Source organism: Myotis nattereri, assembly GCF_964212035.1.
Source record: "Myotis nattereri genome assembly, chromosome: 16".
NCBI lineage: Eukaryota > Metazoa > Chordata > Mammalia > Chiroptera > Vespertilionidae > Myotis > Myotis nattereri.
The window spans coordinates 21,409,257-21,429,278 of record NC_138091.1 but is presented as its reverse complement, the minus strand read 5'-3'; the positions used below and the strand labels follow the sequence as shown (position 1 = coordinate 21,429,278).

At 36.8% G+C, this 20,022-nt stretch overlaps 1 protein-coding gene across 1 annotated transcript in view; it reads right to left on the bottom strand.

Moving 5' to 3' along the window:
• The window catches only part of METTL16 (methyltransferase 16, RNA N6-adenosine), a 66,767-nt gene that overhangs the window by 31,450 nt on the left and 15,295 nt on the right, over nucleotides 1–20,022 (bottom strand). Inside the window, exons 3-6 of the mRNA XM_081109364.1 lie at nucleotides 14,245–14,444; nucleotides 9,923–10,063; nucleotides 7,231–7,346; nucleotides 4,933–5,075 (exon numbers count right to left, since the gene is read on the bottom strand). Of these exons, the coding sequence (XP_080965490.1) occupies nucleotides 4,933–5,075; nucleotides 7,231–7,346; nucleotides 9,923–10,063; nucleotides 14,245–14,444 (600 nt within the window). The remainder of the gene's footprint in view (nucleotides 1–4,932; nucleotides 5,076–7,230; nucleotides 7,347–9,922; nucleotides 10,064–14,244; nucleotides 14,445–20,022) is intronic.

Here is a 20,022-nt window from a genome sequence, read left to right as displayed (position 1 = left end):
ACTGGACAGTCTTTCAGCTGTTATAAAATCTACAATTGTTCCCTGCACTATTACTTAGAGCACCCTATAACTTACACTAGCACCTAGTCTAAAAACCAGAAAAGGAGGGAAAACTCTACATTAACATGAAATAATAAAGTAGTTGTAACATTTCCTTTCTACACCATGGACCTTAGCATTTAAATCTACTGGAGTCCTAAAACAGTCAAGAGTTAAAATAATGGTATTTAATATTCATTATTAGTAATTATACCAAATATATACTCATTTAATTCTATGACTACCCTTTGAGGTATTTATTGTTACCCGATTTTACCAGTGAGAAAACAAAATTAAAATATAAGTCAAAGAATCACATTTCAAAGGTCCAGACTATTAAATTTATTGCCCATCACCAAATATGTGGATTATACCGAAATATAAGAAGTATCCATCATCTGGCAGGGGGTAGAGAATGAAAAGGAAAAAGCAAAAAGAGGGAGCTTGGGTGAAAGCAATATTAAGTTGGAAGTGTTAGATACAGATCTTTGATTTCTGGAAAAATTGTAAAATCATTGCCATAAAGGGCATGAACTATATAGACTGACTAACCAATGACAGAGTGAATTCAGGCCATGAGAAGTCTGATAAAGTCTGCTAATTTATTTAAAAAGTTAGTAGAGTGAGTGTCTAAAAAATAAAATGCTAGTAAGCTCAAATTATAGGTACAAAAAGTGAAAGGATGACAGGCACCTGCAAATCATCAATGATAGAGGGGCTGTCTAATAATGTTATATGTAAATTATACCAATTAAAATAAAGAGAAGGCTGTCTAACTAGAAGTCCAATTGCAGGCTGGGTGCAGAGACTGTATGGGTGGTGGAAAGAGGACTGGACCAGAATCAGGACATACTAGTATAAGTCCCAAGTCTCTAATCTGTACAACTAGGAGGCTGAATATACCTCCCAAGACCCTTCCAACTGCAAAATTCCTTAAGATACAAAACAAAACTGCAGTTGCTACAGGTGAGGTATCTTGAGTGCCATCACTGAGATCAGCCTAATAAATTGAACTTATTTCACCCCATAATGTTACAAATTCTGCTTAGTTCTGCACTTTACTAACTAAAAGAAAATAAATTAGAGGGATAAGAAGCAGATGGGTTAAAATACTTGTTTTAATCCCTTACTTTTCAGAGCTTAAAAATATGCAGCTTCCATTATGCTAAGTGAAATAAGCCAGTCAATGAAGGAAAAATACCACATGATCTCACTCATTCATGGATAATAGAGACCATTATAAACTTTTGAACAATAATAGATACAGAGGCAGAGCTGCCTCAAACAGATTGTCAAACTGCAGCGGGAAGGCCGGGGAGGGTTGGGGGGCAGGAGGTAGGGGGGTAAGAGATCAACTAAAGGACTTGTATGCATGCATATAAGCATAACCAGTGGACATAAGACATTGGGGGATAGGGGAGGCTAGGGGACTGTCTAGGGCGGGGGGATAAAATGGACACATATGTAATACCCTTAGTAATACTTTAAGCAATAAATAAAATAAAAAAAAGAACAAAAAAAAATATGCAGCTTCCACAACATTCTAAAATGTGAGAATTGCATAGCAGTATAAACATATCAACTATAAAAATGTGAGGGAGGACATGAACAGGTAATATGTACAAGTGAAAGTTGTCATGGTACCATGTGAAATTATAAACAATATTTTCAAATACTTTCAAGAAACATTGCTCTATTTTTGTTTTTTTAAAAAAAGCACTTCATGCCGTGGCTTGTGTTGTTAAATGGTTAGAGCATCAGCCTGTACATCTGAGGGTCTCAGGTTCTCTTCCTGGTCAAGGGCATACACCTGGGTTACAAGTTTGATTCCTAGCCCCTTTGGGGTGCATGCAGGAGACAACCAATTGATGTATCCTTCTCCTCCCCTCTCCCTTCCACTCTCTCAAAATCATTGGAGCCCTGGCCAGTTTGGCTCAGTGTATAGAGCATCGGCTTGCGGACTCAAGGTTCCTGGGTTCGATTCCGGTCAGGGGCACATGCCCGGGTTGCGGGCTTGGTCCCCAGTGGGGGGCGTGCAGGAGGCAGCCAATCAATGATTTCCTCTCATCACTGAAGTTTCTATCTCTCTCTCCCTTCCTCTCTGAAATCAATAAAAATATATTTTTAAAAATAGAATAAAAATCAATAGAAAAAATATCCTCTGGTGAGGATTAACAAAACAAAAACAAAAGCACTTCATTTCCTCTATTCTTCCTATTATCATTCCTCCTCTCAACTTGCCAGAGTCCTAACAGCAGACAAGACTGCTGAACCCTGTTTTTATTTATTTATTTATTTATTTTTAAATATATTTTATTGATTTTTTTACAGAGAGGAAGGGAGAGGGGTAGAGAGCCAGAAACATCGACGAGAGAGAAGCATTGATCAGCTGCCTCCTGCACACTCCCCACTGGGATGTGCCCGCAACCAAGGTACATGCCCCTGACTGGAATCGAACCTGGGACCCCCCCAGTCCGCAGGTCGACGCTCTACCCACTGAGCCAAACCAGTCAGGGCGTGAACCCCATTTTTAATAAAGCATAACCAGATAAGGTGACACCAACCTCAAAATAGTCAACTCTCTAGAGACATGACAAGCTCTAGCAAGTTACCCTTCCTAGCAAATGTATACCTTTCATTCAATTTGGGGGCTACCAGAGCCAGGTATAGGCAGACTTGAAACATACTGACCAATTTCTCTCCCTAAGAATGGTGTTCCTTTACAATGTATTTTTGTAGGTCAAATGAGACTTTGGGAATAATAATGATAGACTGGTTAAAAGCCTCCTGAAAATAACCTTCCCCATTTTCCTGGTTAGCACCAGTCCCCTCTAAAGATAACAAATACTGAAATGGCCACATGGCCCTGCTTACCTCTTTTCATGAGTTTCAGACTCTGCTACCTTTCTTTAAGTCTATTTTACTTACTCAGACTCTTCCCAATGCTCAGTATTACTTAAGTCTCTTTTTTCTACATACCCTCATGGATCTTTTAATAAATCAATTTAAAAAAACAATTTATTAACTTTTGGCTTTAATAATGTATAAATTTCTATAACAGACCATCCAATAATCCAGTTGCTTTTCATAAATATTTAAATAAACTCACATTTAACAAATCAGGATATCTGATTTTGAAACTGGCCTTTTAGCTCGGCAGACATGGCTCAGTGGCTGAACCTATGAACCAGGAGTTCACAGTTCAATTCCCAGTCAGGGCACATGCCCGGATTTCAGGCTCCATCCCCAGTGTAGGGAATGCAGGAAGACAGCCAATCAAAGATTCTCTCTCATTATTGATGTTTCTGTTTCTCTCTCCTTCTTCCTTCCTCTCTGAAATCAATAAAAATCTATTTTTAAAAAAGAAAAGAAATTGGCCTTCTACTAAAATAAGCCACTTTAAATACCTATAAATCCTAAAAAGTAAAAAAGAAAAAAATTTTTCCCTATCCAGCAATTCCACTTCTGGGAATATACCCAAAGGAAGTGAAAGCAGGGAATTAAGAGATATTTGAACACCCTGTTCATAATAACATTATCCACAATAGCCAAAGCAACCCAACTGCCCATCAACAGATGAATGGAATAAAAAAAATAGTATATACATACAATGGGATATTATTCAGCCTTAAAAAGGAAATTTAAAAAAAAAAAAAAATCCAGCCAGTGTGGCTCAATGGTTGAGCACCGACCTATCAACCAGGAAGTCACAGCTCAATTCCTGGTCAGGGCACACGCCTGGGTTGCAGGCTCGATCTCCAGTGTGGGGCGTGCAGGAAGCAGCCAATCAATGATTCTCTCTCCCATTGATGTTTCTATCTCTCTCTCCCTTCCCCTCTGAAATCAGTAAAAATATATTTTTTTTAAAAAAGGAAATTCTGACACACTCTATAACATGGATGGACACTGAGGACATGATGCTAAGTGAAAGAAGCCAGTCACAAAAGGACAAAAACTATCTGATTCTATTTATATAAGGTACCTAGAATAGTCAAATTCATAGAGATCAAAAGTAGAATGCTGGTTGCCAGAGGCTGGGAGGAGAGAGGAATGGGAAGTTGTTGTTTGTGTGTAGAGTTTTACTTTTCCAAGAAGAAAGAGTTCTGGAGATTAGTTGCACAACAATATGAATGTACTTAACACTACTGAACTGTACACTTTTAAAACGGTTAAGATGTTAAATTTTGTTATGTACATTTTACCACAATTTAAAAAAAAACAAAAACTTCTCTATGTCCCAAAGCTAAATTCTAGGGTTGAAAACCTTTTAGTTTTGAACTAGTGCGTTATCCATCATTTCAACAACACTTAGCAGGGTGAGAATTCAAGTGAGACAAATAGCTCTTTTTGAGTACCTTATGCTGTTTAATAACAGGTGTGTTGCCCTAAATAATTAGCTTTTAAAAAGGAATAGCCTTAACTCTCCTCTGGAACTGGTTAGTCATCTCAGTTTCCCATCATTAAATTCTTGATAGCTCAATATCCTCACATCTGTCATTGTTTGGGAGACTTGATTCCAAGAATATAATTGCTTCAAGGACTAAGCAACAAATTTATCTGGTTCATGGGGCAGATTTGAACCCATCTGTTTTCTAATCAAAAGCCATATTTGAATCTGTTTTATTCCATCACAGTATCGAAATAAAAGCAATGCAATCATATGGTATTTTCTTCCTTTCTATCCATGTAGTATAGATGACTACAGGAAAAACAAATCAATTAAAGGCATGAGAGCATCCTTAGAAACACGGTCTCTGCATACTGTTAGATGTGCTACCTTTTCAATTTTTGTTTGTTCTTTAGAAAACTGTGATTACATTTACTCTAAGTGACATGGTTTCCTTTGGAATTACACAGGAGGAAAATATTCCCATATTGTAATAACCAACTTACCGCAATCTTTTTTTAAGTTGTAAACTGTCATGGATGATCCTTTTAACAAACTCTAATTCGCCTCCTTCTGCCATGATCTCTGTGATACCTCCTGTATTTACCGAACTAGGTGGAGGTCTTCGAGAATTTCGAGAGTTTACTCCCTGAACAACAACAAAAAACCCTGGTAAAAAATTTTACACCTTAAGACCAAATCTTTGACTGTAATCTAGTTCTAAATAAGAATGCTTAGGCAAAATTTTAATTTCAAATGCCATGCTAGCTTTTGGATTTAAAAATCATATAATCATTCCAATACTACATTTTAAAAACTGCATTCATGCAAATATTCCTTCCTAGAATCTTTTACCTTCCATCTTTGTGATTAGACATACAAAAATTTTACCTTTTTATGTACTCAATTCTGTCACTTTTTCTTTATGTTTTCTGTCTTGATATCAGTATAGCAAATATTCCAACCAAAGATTAGATAAATATTTGTTTTCTTCTAGTACTTTCGTGATTTTACTTTTTAAATTTAATTCACTCCTACACCTCAGACCATATTAAAAAAAAATAACTCAAATGGATCTAAGGTCTAATATAAAAGCTAAAACTCTTAGAAGAAAACATAACAATACATCTTCATGATCTTAGCTTAAGCAATGGTTTCTTAAATGGTTTCAAAAGCACAAGCAACAACAAAAACAACAAAATAGATAAACTCGACTGCCTAAACATTAAAAACTTTTGATCTGCAAAGGACACCATCAAGAAAGTAAAAAAGGAAAGCATCGAACAGACTGTCAAATTACAGCAGGAAGGCTGGGGAGTGTTGTGGAGGGGGGGAAAAAGATCAACCGAAGGTCTTGTATGCATGCATATAAGCACAACCAATGGACACAAGACACTGGGGGGGGGGGGGCGAGATGAGGGCATGCGACAGGGGGTAGGGGAGCCTGGGGGAAGGTCAATAGGGGGAAAAAAAGGAGATATATGTACTAATATGTGTAATACTTTAAACAATAAAAAAAAGGGAAAAAATAATAAAAATAAAGGAAACAAAAAAAGAAAGTAAAAAAGGCCCTAGCCAGTTTGGCTCTGTTGATAGAGTGTCGGTCTGCAGACTGAAGGGTTCTGGGTTCAATTCCAGTAAAGGGTCCATGACCAGGTTGCAGGCTCAATTCCCAGTAGGGGGCGTGCAGGAGGCAGCCAATCAATGATTCTCTCACATCATTGATGTTTCTATCGCTCTCTCCCTCTCCCTTCCTTTCAGAAATCAATACAAATATACTTAAAAAGAAAGACAAGCCAAAGAATGGAAGGATATTTTTCAAATAATATATCTAATAAGAGACTTGTATCTAGAATACACAAAGAATTCTTACAATAATAAAAAAATAACCCAATTTTTTAATGGGCAAAGGATCTGAATAGTTATTTCTCCAAAGGAGATACACAAACGGCCAATAAGCACATGAAAAAATTTTCAATATCATTAGCTATCAGAGAAATGCACAGCAAAATTAAAATGAGATACCACTTAATACCCACTAGGATGGCCATAATTAAGATAAATAATAACAAGTGTTAAGTGAGGCAAAAGGAGGTTTACAGTTGTTCATATGGAAAAATAACACAATAATTAAATAATACAAAAATAAATACTAGATGAAAGAAAATAGGTTAAATACGTATTTTATAGTACTGTTTTTATTAGGTTCTTTGTTTTTAATTCAATGTATCTTTCCATATTCATAAGCAAATATATTTTTCATTTGAAGTCAGAAAGATTAAATTGGATATTTGTTTACTATCAAATGATAGGTGGCAGTAAAAACAGTTAAGCTCCCCCCGAAGGCAATAAACCCAATGCAGGACTATATTGTGACCTAAATTGGTCCAATCAGAAGAAACCCAAAAGTGTAATGGTCTGGGGACGAAAAGAGCTCTCTCCCCACTCTCTCCCCCTCTGCAAATATTACTCTGCCACAAGTAAAGCAGACTAAGAACAAAAACAACCAAGGGCGAGGTCAGAGCCAAGAGAAACCTGGAAAAACTGAGCCTTAGCTTTGATACTATTATGATCCCCTTGATCAAATTATTCCTAAAGTCGACACTACTGCTGGATTTCTCAGATATATAAGCCAATAAATTTTCTTTCTTGTTAAAAGTCAATCTGAATTGGGTTTTCAGGTGCTTGATTACAAAAGCATTCAGATACAGCTTCCAAAACAAAAGCTGTTCTTTGCTCTTATTTTTGCAAGCACGGTAAACTTAGATAAATATTCAATTACTTTAAAGGAGAGGATATTTTACCTTGGCTTCCAACTGATTGGCAAAAAAGGGAGGATTGCACATGCAAAAGTCATAGATTATCTCAGATTCTTCTTTAAGAGCATCCATCAGAAGTGTCTTCTGTGGTACTTTTACAACTAGGGAAAAAAATAGGACTGTTAACCAATATTAATGCTGTGGTAGTTTTCAAATATGTCCACAAATTCTGTGACAATAGTCCCTTCAAAAGGTGGAGTTTGATTTCCCTCTCCTTAAGTATACGTTGCACTCACTGACTCGTTTTTATTGAATAGAATATGATGAAGTGACAGACAGGATGTCACTTCTGAGGCTCGGTCATAAAAATATGGCTTCGTCCTTGTTCCATCTCCTGAATTATTTGCTCTAGGAGAAGCCAGTAATACAGGCTTCAGTATCTCCCCTTACAATAATAAGTTGACTTTGTGGAATCTCTTTATGAGAGTCTCTTAAATAAATCAAGAACACAAATAAACACCAGCCCTTTATATATAAAACTAGAGGCCCGGTGCACAAAAATTTGTGTACTGGGGTGGGGGGGGTCCCTCAGCCTGGCCTATGCCCTCTCACAGTTCGGGAGCCCTCAGGGGATGTCCTATTGATGGCTTAGGCCCACTGCTGCCGCTGCCAGCCTCCCTCTGTGGGAGGCAACCAGGCAGGTGATCAGGGGTAGGTGATCAGGTGATGGTGCTGCCCCCATCAATCCACCACTGCTGGCCTCCCTCTGCAAGGAGGCGACTAGGCAGGTGATCAGGGTACAGCGCCACCCCCATCATCCTCCCTCTGCAGAAGGCAACCGGGCAGCCAATCAGTCCGGCACAGCCCCGCCCCCTCCCTCATCCCCCCTCCGCTGCCGCTGGTCACTGCCACCTCTCCCCATCATGGTCCCCTCCCTCTGCCCACTGGCACATGCCTTGGCTGGCTTGGCGCCACCTGCTAGCTGGCCCCGCCCCCTGCCAAATGGTTATTCGCGGTTTGGTCAATTTGCATATTATGCTTTTATTATATAGGATAAGCACAAACGTAAAAAGTAATGGATTATTAAGGGAATTCAACTATTTGTAACAGAGTTCCATGTACTGAAATTAAAAAAAGATGGTGTATTTTAATCAACAGTGGGGTTTTCTTACTTTTAAAATCTTGGTGATTAATAAAAATAAAACAAAATAGCCCTAACCAGTTTGGTTCAGTGGATAGAGCATCAGTCTGCGGACTCAAGGGTCCCAGGTTCGATTCTGGTCAAGGGCATGTACCTTGGTTGCGGGCACAACCCCAGTAGGGAGAGTGCAGGAGGCAGCTGATCGATGTTTCTAACTCTCTATCCCTCTCCCTTCCTCTCTGTAAAAAAATCAATAAAATATATTTAAAACAAATAAAATAAAAAAATAAAACAAAATAAAAAACACCCGGCTGGTGTGGCTCAATGTTTGAGCATTGACCTATGAACCAGAGTCACAGTTCTATTCCCGGTCATGGCACGGGCCAGGTTTTGAAGTTGGTCCCCAGTAGGGGGCATGCAGGAGGCAGCCGGTCAATGATTCTCATCATTAATGTTTCTCTCTCTCCCTCTCCATTCTTCTCTAAAATCAATAAAAATATTTTTTAAAAATAAATAAAATCTTGGTTACCAGGTTACTTCATATACAGTTGATTCTATTATTTGCAGTATCTGAACATATATTTATGTTTTATAAAGTCATCATAACCACTGAATTAGTGAATACTGAACTATTGGCTCTGGGGAGAAATACAGGGTAGGTTAGGTCCAACATTTTCATCAATCAATCAATACATATCCTATTTTATGTTTCTGTTTAAAGGTACTTTATTTAATATATATTGTTGATTCATTAACACTGAACTCATGGTCAATAGCACTATAACTCATGTCTGAACGAAGCTTATCTAACACACGTATTTTCTCTGCAAGGCATATCACAGCCTTCTTGCACTCAGGAACACTAGATAGCACTTAAGCCAGCGGTTCTCAACCTGTGGGTCGCGACTCCTTTGGCGGTCAACAACCCTTTCACAGGGGTCGCCTAAGACCATCCTGCATATCAGATATTTACATTACGATTCATAACAGCAGCAACATTACAGTTACGAAGTAGCAACAAAAGTAATTTTATGGTTGGATCACAACATGAGGAACTGTATTTAAAGGGCCAGAAGGGTGAGAACCACTGACTTAAGCACTATGTTTAGGGCCATTTTAAACAATAAAATCACCAAGAAAAAGCACAAAAGTGCAAAGAAAATGGCACTGAACAGACCATGAAAAGGACACTTGTTTACAGTCTGAGAGCTGAAACTCAGAGAATCACCTTGTTCAACTTCAGCTGGGAACATGCATGTTGGGTGACCCAAATTTTTTTGCTGCTCTGCACATGTCTATGGATAACCACCAAACCACAAGTATTGATTTTGGAGTTAAAAATAACCCCATGTAGGCAAATTTTAGCAAGTAGAAAATTCACAAATACAGAATCCACAGATTATGAGGCTTGATTGTATTTACTATACCTCTTTCTGAATTAATTCTGATAACAAAACAGTAAATTCAATTACAATGTACCAGATTTTTTAAATTACCAAAGTTTGTATATTAAAGCAAAAGAATGAGATGTGTTAAATTAGAAAAACAGGTTAATAAAATAAAGCTTAAAAGGAATATTTATTCTGTAGAGCTAACCTTTTATAAGATCAGATAAGTTATTCTGTTCCACATTTTTCTTTGCATAGTTGAAGCACATATCATCTACTTCTGTTGCAAGAAAATACCAGCCATTTAAGGTACTTCCAAGTAAAGGATAGATGCAGGATGCTCCAGTACCTAATAAAATAAAAATTCAAAACACATTGCATATACCTTAGGGAGAGAATAATAAGCAAAAACACCATTCTTAGAATTCTTATAGCCTTGACAGTGGCTTCTGGGTTCTCTAGTCTATAAATATAAAAGGCTAAGTAACCAACCGTCTGTCCATCCGATCATTCAACTGGCCAGTACATATGACGCACAATGGCAATTTAAAAATAAACATTGACTCGCACATGCGGGATACATATAAAGCTCTTGCTGGTGCCAATCGCATGTGTGTGTTTCGATCTGCCATTGTCGATCGTGAATTTGACACTTCTATTATAGAGAAAGGACAAATAGCAATATTAAAATATTTCTTCTAATTAATTTCCTTTCAATGTGCATGAATCGTGCACCGAGCCACTAGTTATTTCATGTGTTAGTCTTATCCCATAATTAGATTCAAATTTCTTAGAGGATAGAAATCTTACTAACCTCTTTTTTGTATGTTTGTTGTATGTAAAATGAAGTATGTATAATTGGCTGGTGATAAAGGAATACATGACTGATTAACTGAAAATTGTCAAAACAATTTAATTTGCTTTATAAAATCTCTTCATTTAAAATCTCACACAAATCTTTATTTTCTTAAAAGAAATCAATGCTAATTGTTAAATCACCACAGTACTAAAATAGATGAATGCACACCCTATTCCCCAAAAGTAGAAAAAATTATGTAAGGCACAGAAATTTTATATTAACACATTGTATGCGGGAAACGTATTTATACGTTTTACGTTGACTGGTAGTAGAGCGCGGGACACGTATTAATACGTTTTTTATAGACTAGCGGTAGAATGCGGGTAACGTATAAATACGTTTATTTTTATACTTTTTTATTGCTCTAAAGGGATGCTAACATGCAGATATACGAATTCCAAAGGACAAAATTTGGGTCTCTAACACATACAATGGTGAATTATGTATGTACTTCCAGGTATAATGGTAATCAATCTATTCAACTGCAAAAATGGCCCCGCCACCTATTAGCGCAAGATAAAAACTACCAGCAAACAATGTGTTAACCCCCTCCCCCAGTTCCCCACATATCTGTGAATTGTTACTTGAAGGAAACCAGAATTAAAAGGGGGTAAAAATTTAAAGAGAAAATTTATATCTTAGATATGGAGACATGGAAACATATTTGATCCAGATCAAAAACATCGCCCAGCCGACATGGCTCAGTTGTTGAGTATCAACCTATGAACCAGGAGGTCACGATTCAATTCCCGATCAAGGCACAGGTCAGGGTTGCAAGCTCGATCCCCTGTGTGGGGCGTGCAGGAGGCAGCCAATCAATGATTCTTTCTCATCATTGATGTTTATCTCTCTCTCCTTCGCCCTTCCTCTCTGAAATCAATAAAAATATATTTAAAAAAAATACATCTTATAAAAACAAAAAACACATCAATCACTGGCTTGACCACCAAAATTTCAAGGGGACATTCATAGGCAAATATTCCAGGCAAAGATAATTCTTTGACACCCAGGGTTTGGTCCTAAATTTGTATGTAGAACTTCTAACTATACACTAATCTCAAATACTGCTTTTACAACCACTGACTAATCTTGGCCAATAAGATCTTAAAGAGAAAAAAAAAGCCAGTGTTTCTCCCAAAGGCCTAAGAAGTTAGCCCATACCAGCCACTCCAGGCCTGTTTTCCTCTGGTCATATCCTGGCACAGGAAGAGTGGAGGCTAGAACTCCTCCTAACCCAGAGGAAACCCAGGCTCATCTTACAGCTTCCTCATTAAGTATTTTGTACAGTCTAGTAAAAAAACACGAAAACTGATGGCCAGAACATTTAAGCTCTTTTGACAGTCACAGTGATTGCTAACTTCCTATCATGTTTACTGAATAACATCCAGGCCCTGATGCTTCTGGACCAACACCTCCTTGGGGACATGTGATGTGGTGAGGGAAAGGATGGTAAAGGGTCCTCAAGCTCCTCTCAGAAGCCACAGTTATTTATTACCCCTTCTAGCCACTGTGGTAAGAGAGTCATGCAGAATAAGAAATTTCAAGCAGCACTTTCAGCTCTGCCGGGGGAAAAAAATTCAGACCACATACATCCCCAAGCTCTTGATTCTCATACAACTGTCTCTCTCTTCATATTTCAATTTTATTTAAAAGCAAAAACAAAACAACAAACAAAAAAACCCACTTTCCTTTAGTTGCCCAACAATAACGAGGTAAAAGTCCTGTCCTTGGCCAAAAAAATCAAGTTTCTCAGTTCTTAAAACCCTAATCCCCTCAGAAAGCTGAATGACATTCTTAAATGGTAAAAAAATCTTGTAACGATAAATAAAAATGGAAAGTGTATAATCATGGAATTAGAGCAAACTGATGGAGTCTGGGGGAAGAATTTATATAGAATCCTAATTAGAATGAATGTGATTTCAGCACCAGTGCCCCTTATGAAAAGCTAAAATCCATTAACCTCCTATATCCCCAAGTGTTATTTTAGAAGGTTTAGGGCATAATTAAAATAAATTAGTACCAAATAGGCTCTCAAGCTTTTTAAGCTTTCTATAACCCATCAGCCATGAACATAAAAGGGCAGAAGCTTTTGTTAAACCCCATTATTTTTATATAGGGCTTAGCTTATATGGGGTGTTCAGATTTTTTAAAGTTGAAAGAATCACTTATCAATATCCAATGAATTATTAACTGGATACCTACTACTAGGCAACAGACCGTTTTTAGTCCTTGGTTATTATAGTAAGCAAAAAGGTAACAGGCTCTGCACTTTGCAAGCTAATGGTAGAGAAAGACATTAATCAATCAGGTAAGTGAATGTGTAGTTAAAAATTAAAAACACAACAACAACCCTGGCTGTTTTGGCTCGATGGTTAGAGCATCAGCCCTAGGACCTCATGTAGTGACTAAAAGAAGAAAGAGTAAAATAAGTTTCAATGGTTCGCATAAACAGGTATTAGTTGTTCCTGACAGTATTTAGTAATATAATCAGATCTTTCCTTTTCTTTTTTAAATTATTCAAGTTCTATATATTATTTTTCCAAGTTAAAATATAACTATCTCTTTTTTTGTTTAACTATCTTTTTAAAAAGAGATTCTTAAAAACCTGTCTTTCTCTTGACTCATGGTATGTTATTTTTTAAATGGCACTGTAGAAATCAGCCATTCAGAAGGAAAAGTTGAAAATCTCTTTACGGGAAATAGTTTTGGAATTACTCTCACTGTGGATAAGCAGTACATGCATGGAGTAGTACTAAAATAGGTGATTGTCAGGTAAGATTATCTCTTTGGTCATGCACTCTCGTTTGTTGACTTAAAATGGCTGAGACTGTTCTTCCTTAATATAAAATGCCAAAGGGTCTTGGGTTCAATTCCTGGTCAAGTGCACGTACCTCGGGTTGCAGGTTCCCCAGCCCCGGTAGGGGTGTGTGCAGGAGGCAACCAATGGATGTGTCTCTCTCACGTTGATGTTTTTTTCTCTCTTCCCCCTCTTCCTTCCTCCCTTCCACTCTCTCTAGAAATCAATGGAAAAAATATCCTAGGTGAGGATTAAAAAAATTTTTAAATGCCATCATGGGAGAAACATAAAAACGTTAGCCATTAAAAACATATAATACATTTATAATTGCTAAATATACCTTGGCTTCATTTCCTTTTGTATATCCACTTGCTCTCCTAAATGAATCAAATTGAACAGTTTTCTCCATTGTAGATATTTGCAATTAAGAGAATATCTTACTTTGACTCATGATTTTCCCCATCTTTAATTTCTGTATTAAATACTCTACAAATAACTAAGAGGTTCTTGAAAGTATTCAGACCTACACAATCTTTTATCAACTGGCCATTATCACAAAAATCACAATATGGAGATTCTGTTACTAATATCAAATAATTCAGAGTAAAAATACCCAGTAGACACAGATACCAACATGGTAATCTGAAAAGCTAAGAAAACAAGAGCCTCACCCATTTTGCCTCTCTTACCCATTTGCTCCCTATTTGGTGCTCAAAAGGAATTAATGGCAGAAAAGCCCACATGTAGCAAATGAGAGCAGTAATATCCATAGTCAGGTTCTTTCACATAATACATGAGAAGTTTATAAAGAATTCAACCTTGAAAATTTTATAAGACTTACATGTAGTCAAAAGAAGAATTTGAAACCACATACCTATGTCAATTCCTCTTCGGAGAGTACTTTTGTCAGAGTCATGATGACCAATCAGATCTTCTACCCAATGAATATAGTTGAGTCTCAAGGGAACTGTGGGAATTAGTCTCTCCAATGGAATATCAATAGAAAGTCCAAAATCTTCCCTTAGGAGAGTACAAGTCAGAGCTCTGACTGCTTCGGGATCTTTAAAATTAAGACTGTGGGGTGGAGAAAAAGAAGTAAAACAGATTAATAAGATTCAAAATGTTGTACAAGCTCTATGGCAGCCAGGCAATACTGAACACCCACTTGAATTGCCTAATATATCACACATAAATAGCTGTATAGAGCAAGCATGTCAAACTCATGGCTCACGGGCCACATGTGGCCCACAACGAATATTTTAGTGGCCCAGCCAATATGATGGTATGTAAGAAACGTTTTAATAAAAATTTCATAACTTAATTTTTACAATATCCGGTTATACATTATCTATAATAATAAAAGCATAATATGATAATTAGACTGGACATCCTTCCGGATGAAGCCAGGGCTGCAAAGGAAGCCCGGGTCCCGGGTGCCTGTTGGTGGCCCAGAGGGAAGCCCAGGGTCCTGGGTGCTAGAGGGGAGCCGGTGCAGGCAGCCAGGGGAAGGAAGGCCTACTCTTGCATGAATTTCATGCATTGGGCCTCTAGTTATTAATAACAAACTACAACGTTCGCTAATGACTGATTACTATAATCAAGTTGCATTCATTTCCCTTACGCGCCTTACATGCAGGTGCACCATTTCTCTCCACTAATTCTACCAGCGAATATTTTAGCAGCCAACTGCCATGTCATCCAGTCTTGGGCTGACTTGTTTGGTGTGCGCAACACGAAATATTTTGCTTTCGGAGAACAAGAAAAACAGGTTTATTTGAGTTACGCTTATTAACTTGTGCAGTTATTCAGTGTCTGGTAAGTTAATGTTCAAGAAAAAATATTAATTTTTATTAAAAGGTTCTATTATTTTATGCTAACAATTACTCATTTATTTCAGCCCTTTGTATTCAGCATGTCTCTATCGAAATAAACCTACGTTTCTATGAAAATTGAAGCTTTTGTTTTTTTGCAGCCCACATAAACTTAAACCTTGTTTATTTGGCCCGTGTAAGCCTTTGAGTTTGACATGCTTGGTGTAGAATATCTACACAAGGGTGTTTAACACACAGTTTACAAATGGCAGTATAAATTCCCATCAATGACACTGCATTTTCAAACATGAAAGATAAAAAACGTCTCTATTCCAATTCCTGTTTGATTGACTCCTTACCTAGCTATGTGACTTAGGACAAGTTGAGGACATGTTTCCTTGACTGTAAAATAGGGATAATGATACATATATCATAGTGTTTCTGAGAGATAATCTTGAGAAGTATTTAGCATAATGCCCAGTACATACTAATTATTTTAGAAATGCTGGCCATTTTTACTATTATCAATTAACATGATTTGACATTAGCACATTCTTTGAAAATTAAACTTAAAAGTAGAAAGCAGAAAAAATGTTTAATAATGAAAATAGAATATGATACTTAAATATAACAAATATTACATCAAATTTAAAATTTGACTATTTTTAGCAACTTTACTGAGGTACAATTTGCATACAATAAAATTCACCTAGAGTATACAATTCAACAGTTTTTAGCATATTCACAAAGTTGCGCAACCATCCCCATAATCCAATTTTAGAACACTTCCACCAGCCCCAAAAAGAAGCCTTATGCCTATTTGCAAGTCATTCCTTGTTTCTACCCTCAGATCTAGGCAACCACTAATGTACTTTGTCTCCATAGATTTGCCTTTTGTGGATACTTCATATAAATAAAAACCACACAACAAGCAATGAGAGTCCATTTTTACACATGGAAAGTTTACACATCTGAGTATCATACTACAGCATTCAAATAAACTCACATTCTTTTTTTATTTTTAATTGATTGATTCTGGGGGGGGGGGGGGAACGAGAGGGGAGAGAAGAGAGAGGGAAACAGAGAGGAAAAAAAAGACTTGTTCCATTTATTTATGCATTCATTGTTGACTCCTGTATGTGCTCTGACTGGGATCGAACCCACAACCTTGGTGTTTCAAGACGACACTCTAACCAACTGAGCTACCTGGGCTAAATTCACATTCTTTATTCTATAATAGAGGCTTAATCTACTTCTAAACTTCATTGCTAAACATACATAAGTATATACCAATATAATGTCTATGTTCAAAGCCTTAAAATCTAAAGTGTCAAATCTCAGAATTTTCCTAGTGAAAAACTTAACCTATATACATTATAAAATAAATTTGAATAATATTACCTAAGAGCAGCATATATTGACTTACTGTCCCGCAACTTCTGAATGTTATTTTGTACTGGCATTTAAATAAAATTGGGGCCCGTCCAGTGTGGCTCAGTGGTTGAGCATCGACCTATGAACCAGGAAGTCATGATTCAATTCCCAGTCAGGAAAAATGCCTGGGTTGCTGACTTGATTCCCAATAGGGGGTGTGCAGGAGGCAGCCAATCAATGATTCTCTCATCATTGATGTTTCTATCTCTCTCTCTCTCCCTTCTTCTCTGAAATCAATAAAAATATATATTTTTTAAAAAGTCAAAGGGAAGAAGTTAGTTGACAGGGATTAAATATTTAAGAGAAGGAAAACTGAGCTGTGTAAAGTTCCTGAGATGAGGGAAAGATATGAGATCCAGAGCAGAGATGGAGTACTTCACTGAATTAGAATACAATAGTAGTATTAATATTTGGTTGTTGAACAGAACCAAAAGCCAAACTCATGGCCTTCTATTGTGTTTTCCACCAACTCATTCTTCTCTACAACTGAGTTTAAGAATAAAAAAAAACCAAAACCATTAATATCTCCATCGGTTAAATAAGCAATTAGATAGTAACATACAAAAGCAAAGATCCTGAAATAATGAAAATGATAATGACCATTATTGATAACCCTAAATTAACCAAAGAACCCAAAATCCTACTTGCAAAATATTAATAAACTACCTGGATTAATCTCTTACACGTAGATCCCCAAGCTAGCTAGAGCAAATGATAAGAAAAAAAAAACTTGGTCATCCAAGCACCTCCTTATCCTTTCCAATACAGTTAACAGTATATTAATTTTCTAACAAAACCCAATGACTTACCCTAAATTCAGTAAAACTTAAAAAAAAAGAAAGAAAGAAAAGAAGTCCTGAGGGGAGGGTGTGTGTGTGTGTGTGGCAGGGGGAATGGAGATGGAAGAGGGCATAGAGCAGGGGTTCTCAACCTGTGGGTCGCGACCCCTTTGGGGGTCGAACGGTCCTTTCACAGGGGTCGCCTAAGACCATCGGAAAACACATATATTATTACATATTGTTTTTGTGATTAATCACTATGCTTTAATTATGTTCAATTTGTAACAATGAAATTGGGGGTCACCACAACATGAGGAATTGTATTAAAGGATCGCAGCATTAGGAAGGTTGAGAACCACTGGCATAGAGGGAATAAATGGTGATGGGAGCCCTGACCCGTTTGGTTCAGTGGATAGAGCGTCAGCCTGCGGACTGAAGGGTCCCAGGTTCGATTCCGGTCAAGGGCATGTACCTTGGTTGCAGGCACATCCCCAGTGGGAGGTGTGCAGGAGGCAGCTGATCGATGTTTCTCTCTCATCGATGTTTCTGACTCTCTATCCCTCTCCCTTCCTCTCTGTAAAAAATCAATAAAAATATATTTAAAAAAAATGGTGATGGGAAAAAGAAAATAGAGAAAAAAAAGACCAACAGTTAAATAAAAGACAGAAACAGTTAAATAAATCTGTTCTGTATTACAAAAAATTTAGGAATGACCTAACCTAAAAGTAAACAATAGTGAGTTGATTGAAAAAGTTATAATACATCCACACAAGAGAATACTCTGCAGTCATTGAAAGGAATAAGACTGGGCTGATGAACATATTCTTGTATGAAGAGGATTCCTTGATTTAAAAACAAAAAGCCACAAGTTTGAGTAAAAGCATATATGTACATTATGATAACATTCTTGTAAAAATAAAACAAAAACAAAGTAAAAAAGACCCTGTATGTATAACGGTTGGGTAAATGAGTAGGAATGAAGACTTTCATTCTCCTCATATTTTTATATTATCTAAATACATTTCATATAGTATCACCTTCATAATAGTGTTTTGTAACTATATGGAAAATGTTTATAATATAATGTCATCAAGCGGTGGTAAAAATAAGTCCTATGATTGTATCTGTATCAAAATTACAACCACAAAAATTACTATATAAGGACAAGGGCTTAAACACAAATAGATTTTTATGGTAGAAGAATTGTGACATTTTTCTTTTATGTCTGTAACATTACCATTATAAATGTAGTTAGGAAAAATATATTTCTGTCCTTTCCCATTAAGGGCTCTAAAATGTCTGTACAATAAAAAACAATTTCAAAAAAGGAAAACAGGTCCTTGGTTCCAGAGTACTTTGTTTCCATGAAAGGAGGACAAGTCTGTTGGAGACCAAACAGGAACATTTCCCGCGTGACAGCAATCACCAAAAAAATAGTGCTGCAGCTTGAGCATTATTACATAGCTTCAACAAACATCTGGAGCAAAGAAACAGCAATGTAATTTTTTCTTAGTGTCTTCAAACAGTTGTTTATAGAAACAGTTCTGCTACTCTCTCTATATATATGTATATATATGTGTGTATATACGTATATATGTGTATATATATATATGTATTCACTTTGATGGACTAGAGCATACAATTTATTAATAAGCTAATCTCCAAAAAGCAAAATACATCAAGCAGAGGCTAGTCTAATTGAGGAAAGTAAGCTGAAAAATCAAGAGTTGATTCTTAGACTTTTTAAAAAAAAACAAGTGTTCATTTCCTTCTAAGAAAATACAGACACTAATCTCAGGGTTGGAAATCTTTTTGTAGGACAAAGTCTAGTCACCCGACTTTACTAGTTAAATATCTAGGTCACTTTAGCACTCTGGGACATTAAAATAATCCTGAAATAGGCAAGATCTTTTTCATTCTCGTTTCTGAAATCATAGGAACTAAAATTAGCTCTCACGTGGAAATTAGCAATTTATTCTATCAGTCTTTGTTGTTTGTTTAACACGCCCAGCTTCACAAAATAGCCTATTGTCAACAGGCTCATGTCAGATTTCCCCAGAATGACTCCTGCACAGATACTGATGAATACAGTATTACCATTACAGACAGCATTTGGAAGGATACATTCTGTGACACATGGTTAAAATATCAATCATTCTAACATTGAACCTGATGTAACAACAAAGGCCTAAGCCTTCCAATTTTACTCCAACATTGATTTCAATTCATTAGATCTTCACTGAGATGCTAAAAATGGTATAGTCACAAGATATGACAAAGCCCCTCAATTCTAGGTCTTTGATTTAAAAACAAAACAGTTAAGTGTCACACTCTATTCAAACTCAACTGACAGGGCTCAAGTAAATTGCAAAATGTCCCTATGGGGCTGGTAACTATAAAAAGCACAAACTGAAATCTAACTGCAATGGTCAGAAATTATTATAACAAAGCAGTGAGAGATGCAAGGAAGAAAAACAGAGTGATATCAATCACACCAGCAATCCTCGTCACCTTATCAATTATACCAGGCTTAATAATGATAAAAGTACCTGTCATTTACTGAGTATAATGTGCCAGTCACTTTGCATGCATTATGCACCTGTGTGACAACCATCCAAAGTATGGCCT